General features: G+C 34.2%; 1 protein-coding gene across 1 annotated transcript; it reads left to right on the top strand.

Moving 5' to 3' along the window:
* The first annotated feature begins 11,557 nt into the window (after window positions 1–11,557).
* Window positions 11,558–12,064, top strand: LOC131597838 (pathogenesis-related protein 1-like). The gene has a single exon (XM_058870505.1). The coding sequence runs from the start codon at window positions 11,558–11,560 to the stop codon at window positions 12,062–12,064; it is 507 nt and encodes a 168-aa protein (XP_058726488.1).
* The last annotated feature ends 3,409 nt before the right edge of the window (window positions 12,065–15,473 follow it).

Genomic DNA, 15,473 nt, shown 5'->3' with positions numbered 1-15,473 from the left:
TTTCTTTTGCCACTCAACATAACATCACTCTTTATCAGATGGATGTCAAGAGTGCCTTCTTAAATGGTTATATAGATGAAGAAGTCTATGTCCATCAACCTCCTGGTTTTGAAGACCCCAAGTCTCCAAATCATGTTTTTAAATTAAAGAAATCATTATACGGATTGAAGCAAGCTCCTAGAGCTTGGTATGAACATTTAAGTTCTTTCCTTCTGGAAAATGGTTTCACTAGAGGAAAAGTGGACACTACTCTCTTTTGTAAAACCTTTAAAAAGGATATTTTAATTTGTCAAATATATTTTGATGATATAATCTTTGGAACATCTAATGCTACACTTGGAAAGGAGTTTGCGGAGTCTATGCAGGCTGAATTTGAAATGAGTATGATGGGAGAACTCAAGTATTTCCTTGGAATTCAAATCAACCAAACTTCTGATGGAACCTATGTTCATCAAACGAAGTATGTGAAAGGACTTCTAAAGAAGTTTAATCTTTCTGAAAGCAAAGAAGCCAAAACTCCTATGCATCCAACATGTGTTCTAGGTAAGGATGAGGTAAGTAAGAAGGTAGATCAGAAGTTGTATAGAGGTATGATTGGATCTCTTCTATACTTTACTGCTTCTAGACCTGACATTCTATTTAGTGTTTGCTTGTGTGCTAGATTCTGATCAGATCCGAGAGAATCTCATTTAACTGCTGTTAAGAGAATTTTGAGGTATCTGAAAGGTACTACTAATGTTGGTTTAGTCTACAGAAGATCCAAAGAATACAACTTAGTAGGATTTTATGATGCTGACTATGCTGGAGATAGAATTGAAAGGAAGAGCACTTCTGGAAGTTGTCAATTTCTTGGAAGTCATCTGATCTCATGGTACAACAAGAAGCAAGCTACTATTGCCCTCTCAACAACAGAAGCAGAATATGTTGCTGCTACTGGTTGTAGCACACAAATGCTCTGGATGAGAAATTAGCTAGAAGATTATCAGATATATGAGAGTAACATTCCTATTTTCTCTGATAATACTTCTGCTATATGTTTATCAAAGAATCCTATTTCATAAGGGACTATGTTCAGAAGGGTGTTATATCTTTAAACTTTGTGGTTACAGACCATCAATGGGCTGATATCTTTATAAAACCCCTTGCTGAAGATAGGTTTAAATTCATTCTCAAGAATATCAGTATGGACTTATGCCCAGAATGAGAAGATGAGAAGATCTTTGTATGAGTATCTTCTGAAATGTGTAAGACTAGGCAGCCATAAGAAGTTCTGATACTAATCAATTAGAAATTCTGATTCTGTTATCTCTAACGTGTCATTATCTAAGTTGATTCATAAGCTCTTTTAAAGCAAAACAGCTGTCACCAGTTTCTCTAGAAAATGAACACGTATTCACTATTTCTGGACAAGCATGCGTGCAGTTGAGAGGACGCCTACTTAGGTAACTGTGCTAATCACTTATTTTGTCATAATTATCTCTCCTCACGTCACGTAACATTAAATGCTACCCATCATTTCTTTTTATTTCTTTTCTTTTATATTCTTCAAACGTTTCTTTTCCCTCTTTTATTTCCCTCTCTTTGCATTCAGTTTCATTTTTCGCTCTCTCTCTCCCTGCATTCATATCATAAACCCTAGTGGTTCTTCATTTATCTGCACTTCGCCATGAATCCTTCTTCAAGCTCGTCAAATCAAGCAACAGATCGCAAACAAAAGAGAAAGGCAACCGAAGAATCTGAAAACGAAGCAAAGAAGACAAGGATCACCTACGATCCTCTCAAGGTGAATCCTTTTGAAGCTATGATGTCTAGAAACTACTCCAGACGTGTGTTCGAACCTCTTGAAGACATCCTTCAATCACCTCCCTCTACACATACCTCCACCACCTCATCCTCTTCACTTAACTTTCTGCAACCACCACCATCACCAAAAATACTACCCCCATATCTACCATCCTTCTCTCACCGTCTGATATCCCTTCGTCCTCAAATCATCCCACAGATATCTCTTCATCTCTCTCACACCCTATACCCACCAGAACACCTAACCCCTATAGCTGTTTGTATCCTGATTCCAGATTCACTGTTAACCCTCCAACACCTACCACTCATACCTATCTAGAGCTTTTACACTCTGATGTAAATAGCTGGTTGGAGATTCTGGGTGCTGCACACCTTAACCATCTGGATGAGCCGGCTACTTGGAACCTCTGGGAAGCTTTTCGCCAGGATTTTCTGGTTAGGGCTTTGGATGTCCAGAGAAGAATCATGGCTGAAGCACCTGGTGCTCGTTGTCTTCTTCTAGAAGCTGGTGATAGAAGCTATCACCATCTCATCAGGAACAGAAGAGTTCTTGAAGAGAGGATACCTACAGATGAGTTGGAAGAAGAAAATCCCTGCAGAGAAATTGTGGTCTGGAGACCAAGGAATCCAGTTCTGACTGGAGATTTTCAGTGGTTGTTTAACTGGTTCAGAATGAACCCTTCTGAAAGCGCTCCTCACATGGTCTTTCCAGAAGTGGTTTATCTTGCAGAAGTTGCTGGTCCAACCCCTCCAACAAACCTTGCAGCTATTCTTCAGGCGTTGGAAGTTGGAGCTTCTGAGTTGCCTGTACCAGAATATGCTGAGGATGCTTCTGAGTCAAACTCAGATGTTGAGATGGAAGGTGCTGAAGCTGAAGACCTTCCAGAAGATGGCCCTTCTGAGATTGTTGTCCCTGTTGGCAGAAGTTATGGAGCTTCTTCTTCTAGTGAACCCTCAGTTCTGATGAAGACCTTGGAGGCTCTACATCAAAATCAAGCTGAGCTGGCTTCTCGTTTGGACAAGCAAGAAGAAACCTCTGGGAAGCTTTGGTCGTTGTAGTTTTCTTTCCTTGTTGCATCTGCTTGTTCTGCATCTTTTTGTGTACTTCCTCTTTCCAATCAATGAAAAAGTTTAATTTTGTTTCTTTCCTATTGTCTTTTGCTTTTCATCTGAATCTTTTATGTTTTGGATGTTATGACAAAAAAGGGGGAGAAATGTGATAAATGATCTGATTTATATTATTAGTTACCGGGAAGAAAGTCCCTACACCTCTAACATAATTTCAAAATTTGTGTTTCTAAGTGTTTTGCAGGATTGAAGACAATCTCAAAGGCTTAACACCATAAGCAAATCCATGAGGAATCACGAGGAGAAGCAATTCTAAAGAATCAAGCTCTTGGATTCTTGAAGCAAGTTGAGCGCTATGAAGCTTCAGAATCAGAAGCAAGAAGCAAGAAGGAAAAATGTTATGATATTCTAATGATAGAATATTCCTTTCATTCTAACTCTTTATATGCTCTGAAACAGTTTATGTGTGTTATGACAAATTGATATATTTAATGAAACACATTATATATGATCAGATGCAGTCCATATGCTCTGATACATATTTTATGTTCTGATTCATTCATACTGACTTTCGTCGTTTAGTTTGTTCTGTAACATTTCAGGATGTAGAGATGCTCTGATGACGCTCTGGTACATTCAACAATGTTCTGATACAATCTAGCATGAAGTGATGTAAGAAGAAATTCAAGCTCTGAAGCTGTCCTAATGGAAGCAGAAATCAGAAGCTCTGAATATTCTAAAGATTGAAGAAATTCAAGTTCTGAAGCTGTCCGATGGAAGCAGGAATCAGAAGCTGTGAATGTGCTGAAGATCTAAAGAAATTCAAGTTCTGAAATTGTCCGATGGAAGCAGGAATCAGAAGCTATGAATGTTCTGAAGATCTAAAGAAATTCAAGTTCTGAAGTTGTCCGATGGAAGCAGGAATCAGAAGCTGTGAATGTTCTGAAGATCTAAAGAAATTCAAGTTCTGAAGCTGTCCCATGGAAGCAAGAATCAGAAGCCATGAATGTTCTGAAGACATAAGCCTATGTGAACGTCTCTACTGAAATACTCAGGGAAGTCTTTTATTATTAATTTTCTTCTAGTATTTATTTCAGGGGGAGATTATCTATCTCAGGGGGAGATTATAAATCTCAAGGGTAGACATTTTCACACATTGTCTATATGCTTATGCTATAGCTGTGTAATTGTCCTTTGCCGTCTGTTCTTTTCTGATTGCAAATTCATATCATTTATGTATGTTTTTGTCATCATCAAAAAGGGGGAGATTGTTAGAATAAGATTTGTTCTGATCAATATTCTTAGTTTTGATGATAACAAGGATATGAATTTTGTATAAGATAATGTGGTACTCTAATACACTGCAATTTCCCTTTCAGGAAATGTATAAAGAGTATGCACAAATCAGTGCTCAGAAGCTTTGACTCAGAAGGTTCAGTATACAACATCAGAACATGGTCTGGCAAGACATCAGAAGATGGTCAAGCAGAATCAGAACATGGGTCTATGGAAGCATCAAAAGAACTAGAGATCAGAAGCAGAAGCACTGAAGTTCTCATGGTATCACGCTCAGAAGCACTTCAAGGTCAGAAGACAAGAAGATGCTCTGCACCAAGCTGTTTGTCTCTGATGATATTTAAACGTTGTACACACAAACATCAGATCAGAAGCAAGTACAAGATGGCAGGCTACGCTGACTGACAAAAAGAACGTTAGAAGCTATTAAAGGCAACGTCAGTAGACACAACGTAAACAAGGCTCGAGGTAGTTGACAAAAGAGTGAAACATTAAATGCAATGATGTACGGATTACGCAAAGCATTAAATGCTCCCAACGATCATCTTCTCAAGTGCCTATATATATGAAGTTCTAATGAGAAGCAAGGTTACGAATTCTGAGGAACTCTATACAAACTTGCTGAAACGCTGTTCAAATCAAAGCTCACAAACTTCATCTTCATCAAAGCTCACTACATTGCTGTTGTAATATATTAGTGAGATTAATCTTAAACTTTAAGAGAAATATCACTGTTGTGATTATAGCTTTTCAGAAGCATTGTAATACTCTTAGAATTGATTACATCAATTTGTAAGTAACTAGAGTGATCAGGTTTGATCAGGAAACTCTAGGAAGTCTTAGCTTGTGTCTAAGCAGTTGTAACTAGAGTGATCACGTGGTGGTCAGGATACTCCAGAAAGTCTTAGCTTGTGTCTAAGCAGTTGTTCCTAGAGTGACCAGGTTGTGATCAAGAGACTCTAGAAGACTTAGTCGTGGGCTAAGTGGATAACCATTGTAATCTGTTGAGATTAGTGGATTAAATCCTCGGTTCAGGTAAATCACCTTGTCAGGGGTGGACTGGAGTAGTTTAGTTGACAACGAACCAGGATAATAATAACTGTGCAATTTGTTTTTATCATTCAAGTTTTTAGACTACACTTATTCAAACCCCCCCTTTCTAAGTGTTTTTCTATCCTTCAGTCACAAATGTTATTTTTTGATCTAGATAGCTTCAATGGACCTTATTTAAGGTGTTTGAATGCTTGGAGTGGATTGAATTCATCTAGATCAAGGTGTGGAACTCGATTTGCAGTCACTTGGAGCATGAATCAAATTTGATGATTCTGATGTTATAGGTAATGGATGATGACTGGGATAGCTCACATATGGTATATAGAATGTGTTTGGATGATTAGCTTGGACAGAATTGGCCTGAAATTGATTTTGGCATGATAAGGCTAGTGTTATGCATATTTGAGAAGTGAGGTAGTGATTTTGAGTTCTTGGTGTTTTTGGGAGGTTTCAATGGTTCAAACAACTTCCATATGATATTTGGGAAGTGTTAGAAGCATCACTTTGCCTAGACCTTCAAAGGTTTAGAGGTTGAGAATTTTACCTCTTTGAAAACTATGAAACTTGCAATTCAAGAAAGGAAGAGAAAACTTATGCTTATGAGGTTTTGGTGTGATGTGAAGAGTGGAAATGACCTCTATTTATAGGCCATGAATTCTGAATACAAGCCTTGGCAAGTTGATCAAAGAGTGATGATTTGGCTTAAGAGATAAAATGGAATCTTTCACATTAAATGCAAGATGGTTAAAACCTAAACCATGGTTAAAATTGGCTATGTTTCTTATCTCTTTCCAATCTGTCTACAAACTAGAAATATCTCCCAATTATTGCATGTATATGTCATTGCTTGCATCATAAGGTAAAATAGTGCATAACTTTGGCAAAAATGACTTGTAATTTCAAGTGAAATGCTCACTAATGGCAAAACTCCAAACCATAGCTATGCTCCATATTTTTCCATGCTCTTGGACATCTTGAAAAGCTCATGTTATGTATTTCAAAACTCTACTTGAAAGTTTCTTCAAGACCTTTAAGGAAATGGGTGAAAAAGATCCATGAACTTTGAAGAAAATGAGATTTTAAGTGAATTTTTCAAAAGATACCAACTTTGAAGCTCCATATCTCTTAAATGGTTGATCTTTTGGAAAAACATTTTATGTGACAAAGTTGTTCATTGGATCAAAATCTACAACTTTCATGTTGGAAGTTTTTTTCAGTTTGTAGGTGAAATTTTGAGTACTCCCTTCCAAAGTTTGGAAAAAACCATTGAAAAACACTTAGAAAATTTTCTAAGTATGAAAGTCAAACTTTTGACTTTTTAATTCTTGATTGATTTTCTTGATTTTCCTTGATCAAATGACTTCATATATCCTATATTGATGATTTAAAACTTCAAAAGTCATGGTTGACCAAAATTTCCAAAAAGTCAATGGTGATCTTGTACAGTTGACTTTTTCAGACGAATCGCGTTTCTGGAGATTTCAAATGAACCAAGCTATCCTCACCAAATGAATGGTATGAATGGATCACATTGAGTTATTGGAGGACCTTGAGCCATGGCTTAAGTTGTGGCACCATGTTCTGATTAAAAAGTCAGTTGTTCAGGTGAGTTAGGTCAAAAACCCTAATTGTCGACCTGACGAGATTGATGACTGTGGATCTTGAATTGAGATACAATTTCCATTGGATATTGTCATAGGGATTATTTGAAGATGATTGAAACCTTTGAGTGATCCCCTGGAGCTTTTTAGAGTTTCCCAAATGTGATCCCTGATTTTAGTCCCTGATAGTTCAAAACCCTAATCTGATGATTTGAAACTTCACTGTTGATCAATCCTTGTATAGGAGATTTCTTGAGCCAATAGATTAGGTCAAAATTATTTACTTGGGGGCTTGAGGTCATGTCCCAAGTCATTAGGTCAAATCCTGAGCAAAAGTCAGGAGTATGCTATCTTCAGTCAAAACCCCAATCTAGTTGATTTAGAGCCTTTGAGCTTGTTGAAATGGATTTTTGAGGACCAAATGTTGATTTTTTATGAAGATGATTCATTTGAGATGAAGGGAGAACAAAACCCTAATTGTTACTTGTACTGATGAGTGATTTCTTGTTTAAATCCTGCTGAGTCACAAGTAGCAAACACAAGCTATGCAATTTGTTAGAGATGCAAATGATGTACATGTAAATGATATGAGGTGGTATCTTAGGTAAAAAAATCGGGGTATGACACATACCTCCTCCCAACCTACCCAAGCTATCGCATTCTTATCCCCGACTCCACTCCACAAAAAGTTTCTCTGTATAGCAACAATTTCTTTCATCACTTTTTTTGGAACTTTGTAGAACGAGAATTGATAACTTGGCATATTGGTGAGAATGTTGTACCATGAACAAGCGAACGATTCATGGGTCAAATGAGATACCATTTTAAATCTGGTAAATTGTGGCGCTCTCGGTATCAAAAACATTTCGTTACTCAATAAATCCCTTCTGCTGAAATGGAAGTGGAGGATTATAAGGGATAGAAAGGAAATTTAGATTGGTTTACTTCGGCACTGTTACGAGAGTCCAAAAGCGAAAATGTTCTCCTGCACTAAGGACGCGATCAACAACAATGACTCCATTTAGTGGAGATACCTTTTGTTGGTGGACAGCCCGGTCGATAACAGTATTAGCTCTTTTTCTTCTAATATTTCTTGCAAGATTCTTAATGGAAGGCTCACTTCCTTTTGGTTTAGCTGATGGTTGGGACCTAAATTTTTGAAGAACACCTTCCCGAAAATTTTCAATCTCGCTAGAAATCCTCTTGGAATTGTGGTAGACATCATAGAGCAGCAAGGAGCTGAGTGAAGGAGTTTGATTCTTAAAGGCGGGACGCGTTTGGATGCCGATACTTTGTTTATGGCGGACAAATTTTTCAATGTGGTTACTACTGGTTTTTCTTCACAGGTTGGTACTAACGATAAGGTAACTCAGCCTTTAAATCTCCTCACCAATTTTCTTCTGCATTTTCACTTTATGAAGCCCTCCTTTCTCTTCATCGTGGGTCTGATTTGGCTAGCCACTACTAGGGATAGGGTGTTTAGTTTTGAGGAATGCTTTAATTCTATTAAATTTTTGTCTTGGAGGTGGTTATCCTTATGTCACGACAAAAATAATTATTCCTTTCTAGAATGGTTTTCCTCTCTCCTTGATTGTCTTAAGGGTGCGGCCTTTTGTATTCGGATTCGAATATCCCTAATACTCGTTTATTGAATTTTGTTGTCTTTAAAAAAAATTATCAAATTATTATGAATACACGGTCAAACATTTAATTAATTTTTAAAATTCAAATATTAATTTAATTTAAGAACAATTTATAAATTTTATTTCATATAAAATATCAATATTTCAAATTTTAAATTAATTTATATTTAATACGCATATTCATTTTTCAAATTTAATATTCTTGATTCAAATAAAGTTTCTATTAATAATTAAATTTTCATATATATAACATTTGTTTTGAATATAAATAAATGTCAGTCAAAGAGGAGTTTATCAATAGAATACCGATCAATAAGGGATCTTTTTCTTATTAGAGTTATTTCTTTTCCTTCTTTTATTGCTTGTGTATTTAGCGGAACGGAGATGGAATAGTTGAATCATATATTGTTTTATTGTGATGTTTATGCATTAATTTGGAAGGTGGTGGCTAGTTGGTTTGGTATCGTTGATATTTAGTATGATTGTATCATGAGTATTTTTTTGAGATGGTATAGATTTTATGAATTCAAAAAGGTGAAATCCGGTAGAGAATAGAGTACTTAGTTGGCTACTTATTTGTAATATTTTCGATATCGTTTGGAGCATTAAGGCACTTATTTGACAGTGATCGTTCATAGGAAAAATTACTCGTATCAATTATAACTTGGGTTAAATATGTTTTTGTTCCCTATAGATATCTCAACTTTGGCTTTTAGTCCCTACAAAAAATATATTGACTTTTAGTCCCTATAAAAATACTTTTGTACTCACTTTTGGTCTCTCTACAATGACTAAAACTGAGTGCAAAAGTAATTTTATATGGACTAAAAGTTAATATTTGTTTTATAGGGGCTAAAAGTCAGTTTTAGTAATTTTATAAGGACTAAAAACACATTTAACCCTTATAACTTTTATGAGTTTAGAAAATTTCTTTTGTTATATCTTTTTTAGGTTGTGTTTGGAGTGTAATTTTTTTTGGTTCGAGTTTTTCTTGCCCTTTTGTAATCTTGTTCTAAAATGTTATTCTTTTATTAATATATCTTGATTAAAATAAAAACTCCTAACCTTAATATTTTCATAACTAAATATTCATAACCTGCTATTAATTCAACAAAAACTTTTGGGGAGGAAGTGTTGAACCCTCCGGCTCGGAGTGCCTCTTTCATCATTTCATCCAATTTGACCACGGCAATAACCGAAAAGCTTAGGGAGTTGAAAAGGATGCGTCAAGGGATGGTCCCGGATTCGACGACAATAGACGGTTTCCATTGGAACTTAAATACAAACGGAGCCTTCACGGTGTCTAGTGTGTCACACTTGGTATCTAATGCAAAGGAGATAGCTTGGCCAAATCCTATCATCAAGAGTTTGGACGTCATTTGGAAGACAAACTTACCGGCAAAGATCAAGATTTTTGCGTGGAGATTCCTCCTCAATAGGCTTCCTTTAAAAGGTCAACTCGTCAAAAGAGGTGTGACTACTCTTTCTTCCATTGCCATGTCACAAAGGAGGTGTGGAGTAGAATTTATATATGGTTGGGGAATGATTTGAATTTTTCTCTTGAGGAGTTCAAGAGCTTTGGGAGCATTCAAGAGAAGGTGAAAAACAAAAACATTAAAGCTAATCTAAATAAAATATGGATAGCTTTGATTTGGTGCATTTGGAATATGAGAAACACTATGATTTTTGATGAAGGTAATTTTAGCTTTGATGAGGTGATATCAAATATCATGTTTTTCTCATGGAGATGAACAAGCAACAAGGATCTTCCAAGTAGGATATTTTTTTATGATTGGTATAAATTGTCATTACTTTGTAATTAATCTTTCAAGTACGTTATCGATGTAAGGGTTGCACCCCTAGTGCGCTTTCTTATATCCAATTGCTTATTTAAAAAATAATGTTATTAAGGCAAAATAAATTATAAATTTTTTCAAATTGTATTTTTTCAATATTTTTAGTTTAAACTATTTTTTGTGTATGATTTTGGTTTGGTTGCAATCAACATCTATTTTATTTTGATACGCCAAATAAAAAAATGACCTACCTAGTAGTTAGAGTTTTTTTTTTTTAAAATAACCTAAAAATTAAAGTATGAATTTATAGGTTATGAAGATGATGTAGATTAAGATGACAAACATATGAAATTCGGTCACAAAAGATACAATTTAATCACAGAACAATTTTGGAACCATTTTTTTGGTTTTTAATATTTTTGGTTATTACTTTTTGTAAGTTAATATTTATGACGTTGAAAAGCATTTTTTATTTGGAAAAGATTAATTGTTTCAGATTTTTTTTTCTTGATTGGAAATTGTATAAAGAACAACTACCATTACAAAAAAAAACTTATATTTTATTTTCAATAGTTGATAAGCTTTTTTTATTTTAAAAATAATAATTTTAAATAGAATATAGTAATTATAAGAAACTATTTATTTAATTCATTATCTAATTTTTATTGTTTATATCAAAACTATTTTATAATTTAAAATACATTTTTAAAGATGAACTCAAAATCCTGGTCAAATCTTGTCCTACTAGTTTCCAAGTCATCTTTTAGTTAGGAAAAGAATTTCAACAGGGAGATAAGATATGTTACTATTATGCACCAAAAGAAACCTTAATATTATTAAAATTATAGTTTTGACACGAGTTTATTTGTCTAGTTATTATCCATTAACAAAGGAGACATTGACTATACATCATTTCATATATTTATCTGGTTAAAAATAATTCATTACATGTTTTTGGTAAAATCTACAACTATTTAAAAAATTACAATTAATGAATACATGGTAAAACATTTAATTTGTTTTGAAAATTCAAACATTAATTTAATTTAAAGACAATTTATGAATTTACATATAGTATAAAATATATATATATATATATATATATATATATATATATATATATAACATTTATTTTGAGTATACTTATACATATAATCTTAATAGTCATAATTTTCTATATATTATTTTATTGATGTAAATAAAGAAGTTTATGTTACAAAAAAAATCAATATAAAAACATGACTAGAGCATCAACAATTTTCACCAAACACTTAGAATTTTTATATTGACAATTAAAATGGGTTCATTTTATGTATTGTGTATCTTAGGTTTAGTACTTATTATTGGTAGTAGTGAGGTTGCACATGGCCAAGACTCCGCAGACGACTACGTGAACGCCCACAACGCAGCAAGATCAGTAGTAGCACTTGACGGTTTCAGTATTCCAAATATTCTTTGGAATGCCACTACCGCTGAAGCTGCCCAGGAATATGTTAATCAACACAAAGATTGTAAGGTGGACGTGTCCGTTGGTAAGGGTGATATATTCCCTTTCGGAAAAAATATCGCGGTGAGCACGAAGGACATAAGTGGCGTAGAAGCGGTGAAATTGTGGGTGGATGAAAAACCATATTATGATCACTATGGAAACACATGTTACCGAGAATGTCGTCATTATATCCAGGTGGTTTGGTCTGCTTCAAAAAATGTTGGATGTGCTAAAGTGGGATGTGATAATGGAGGCACACTGGTTGCTTGCATTTATACACCTCCTGCCACCTATGCTAGTGAATCACCATACTAAGGGTTTCATTATTTACTCATCATCATCATCATTTATTTATAACTTATACTAAGTTGTGTGTTGTAATGTCTCCAAATAATAAAACAATGATCATGTCAACTCACATTAATTTGTGGTATTTTTTTAAGTCAATTTCATAAATCAAAATTATCAACCATGCTTTCATATTCATGTGGATGCTCTCTATTTTCCAATTTGGGGATTCTTTAGTTATATACATGTTTGTATGATTATCAGGTTTTCACACTTTTGACGGCAAGACAAGAAATACTTTCAGCGGCGACACGATATTTCAACAAATGAGTGTCAAGTAAAATATGTGGTGCGGTGGTGTTTAGGGGTACACTTCAGTGATGGTGTACGGGGAAACGCTAGAAAACTTTTCAATCTCGACAATAAAGTAGGAAAATACGTCATAACATAATAGCTACTTTGTATGATAATGAGTCAAACGATCCTACTTTGCATGATCATGAGGAGTCAGATGGGATGGAAGATGAGTATTTAAAGAGTGATGGAAGATGGGTTATTATGTCTAAAGTGCCATTTTTGTTGAGTAAGCCTGCTGTAACAAGCATAAATGAGGTAATTCAAGAATTATATAAAAAACCTGGAAAACATTTGGATAACTTGTGAAAAAGGATAAGGATAAATTTTAAATTTTAAGTAGAATGCATCTGGGATATAAGAGATGAAGTTGAGGTTGAGTGTATTTTTTTAATTAGAGTATCAAGTCTATCTTTTAACATGCATCATCCAGATTTTTTTTAAAAGATATATTGAAAGGGAGAACTAAGGGTTCTCCAACCTGATTGCACAAGAAAAATCCGCACAAAAAAGAGAAAATTACGATCAAATAAACTTATGAGAAAAAAAGAAACGGATCTTTTATGAACTCATAAAATGAACAGTTGGAGTGTGTAATTTTCCCGCAAAAAGACCATTTCCAAACCATGTACTTAATGTTCCAAACCGTATCGTTAAAATTCCAATCTTCCTCCCGGAAGCACACACCATTTCGAACCAACCATAACGTCCAATTAGTAGCAAGCCACACGATGTCCACCTTGTTATTCTTAACCTTTTTATCCCGGAAGAAGCAATGTCAATTCATAAAATTCGACAAACACCCATCCTCCATACCACCCTCTTTACCCATCCAAAGAGCTATCTCATTCCAAATAGTCTTCACCACCCGACAACCAAAAAAAGAATGGTTTCTACTTTCTACTTCATATCCACAAAAAATCCACTTTAAATCATCTAAAGGTATATTTATACCTCTATACACCAAACAGTCCTTAGTCGGAATCCTATCAAGAAGAAGTCTTCATCCGAACGCCTTGATTTTGAAAGGCACCCCCGCCTTCCACAATAGCCCATACACCCCATCATACTTGTTAGGAGGCCCATCCGGAATGAAAAATTTTCCCAAAAAAGAGTAACAAGATGCCACCGAGAAAACTTCATCGGAATTAAATTTCCATGAAACAACATCTCTCCCTTCCCCCACTCCACCAAATTCGGCCAACACCGCCTTCAACCAAACTATTCCTTCTGAAACACCCCTCTTCGCCTCCAAATTCACAGAAACCCTGAAATCAACCCCACCTCCATCCACTACAAGGAATGTGCTTCCTAGCCACGTGAAATAGTGACGTAATTTTCACGTGTGTAAAATAAACCAGTTGTGACGTGTAAATCACGTCGCAACATATTTATAATATTTAAAAATAAAAAGTAACGTTAATCAAGGAGGAGAGTCAGAAAGATTTTTAAAAAAATGTTGTGAAGTGTAAAACACGTCGCAACTAAAAAAAAATTGAAAAACAATTGGCGTCAGATATGCACATGTGGGGAAGTTTAGATTTTTCAAAATTCAGTTGTGACGTGTAAATCACGTCGCAACTCAAAATTGCAAAAACCCAAAAACTTCAATGCCAGATTTGACTGACAAGGAGCAGGTGGCTTGTAACCGTTGGTTTGTTGCGACGTGAATTTCATTTCGCAACGTGGCGATGTGGAAATCACGTCGCTAAAATGTTTACTAACTTTCCCAAAACGCTTCTTCTTCCCAGCCTTCCTCTCTCTCGTTCTAGAAACACAAAAAATCTCCTCTCAACCAATTCTCTCCCATTCTCTCAAATTTTCTTCTCCCATTCTCTCAAATTTTACTAAATTTCATCCTCTTCCTTCCCAATCGTAAAATATTTAAGATAATATAAAAATATTTTATAATTTTATGTTATTTTATTTAATATTTTTATTTTGGTATATTTTATTTCTTTGTGTTTTAAATTTTTTTTATGTATAATATTTATGATTGAATGAGCATTTGAAGAAGATATTTGAAGATTATTAAAAGATTAATAAAGGAAGATATAGGTTTTTTTGCCATTTTATTTTTTTTAGTTTTTATTTTATTGATGAATGTTAGTTTTGTAGAAAATTAGAGTTGAAGGTTAAAAAAATTGATGAATGTTAGTTTTGTAGAAAATTAGAGTTGAAGGTTTAAAAAATTGATGATTAGAGCTGAAAGTAGATTGTTAAAATAGATTGAATATTAAATTTTGATGATTAGAGCTAATGAAAAATTGATGAAATATATTAGGTATAATAAGTGTGTATATTATAAACAAAATGTTATTAGAAATGAAATATATTAGGTATGTATATTTAAAATAAAATAGAATAAAATTATATATTTTTTTTATATTTCTTAAAAGGAATAATAAGTTTGTTAAGTTACAAAATAGTGTAAAGTAGTATTTTTTAAACAACATTTTAAAAGAAGGTTATTACATGGTTATTAAAAAATAATATATTATTTTTTTAAAAAAATGTTTAATATAGTGTGAAGTATTAATATAGTGTGAAGTATCCCTAATATGGTTGAGGATGCTTTTGGTGTGAATGTGGCCTATGAGCATCTCGAAGATTTTGATGGGGAAGAGATGTCGAATGAAGAAGCGCAGAGATTTTATCAGTTGTTGAATGAGATAAATACGCCGTTGTTTGACGGTTCGTCTGACTCAAAGTTATCAATGTGTGTGAGATTATTGGCCGCCAAGTCAAATTGGAATGTTCCTGATCAATGTTTGAAATTCTTTATAAAAATGATGTTGAACTCAACTGCAATGAAAGACAACGTACCTACAATATTTTATGAAGCAAAGAAGTTGGTGTCAAAGTTGGGCTTAAAAGTAAGAAAGATTGATTGTTGCATTAATGGTTGTATGTTGTTTTATGGCAATGAGTTTGATACTCAAGATGGATTGTTGGAGGAATGTAAATTTTGTCTGAGTCCAAGATATAAAGTTCGCAGTAGAGCCATTAACACTAATCAAGACCGTGTAGCAGTAAAGTCCATGTTTTATCTTCCGATAATTCCAAGGTTAAAAAGAATGTT

This window comes from Vicia villosa, linkage group LG1, assembly GCF_029867415.1.
Source record: "Vicia villosa cultivar HV-30 ecotype Madison, WI linkage group LG1, Vvil1.0, whole genome shotgun sequence".
Lineage (NCBI taxonomy): Eukaryota > Viridiplantae > Streptophyta > Magnoliopsida > Fabales > Fabaceae > Vicia > Vicia villosa.
This window is presented reverse-complemented; position numbering and strand designations above follow the sequence as displayed.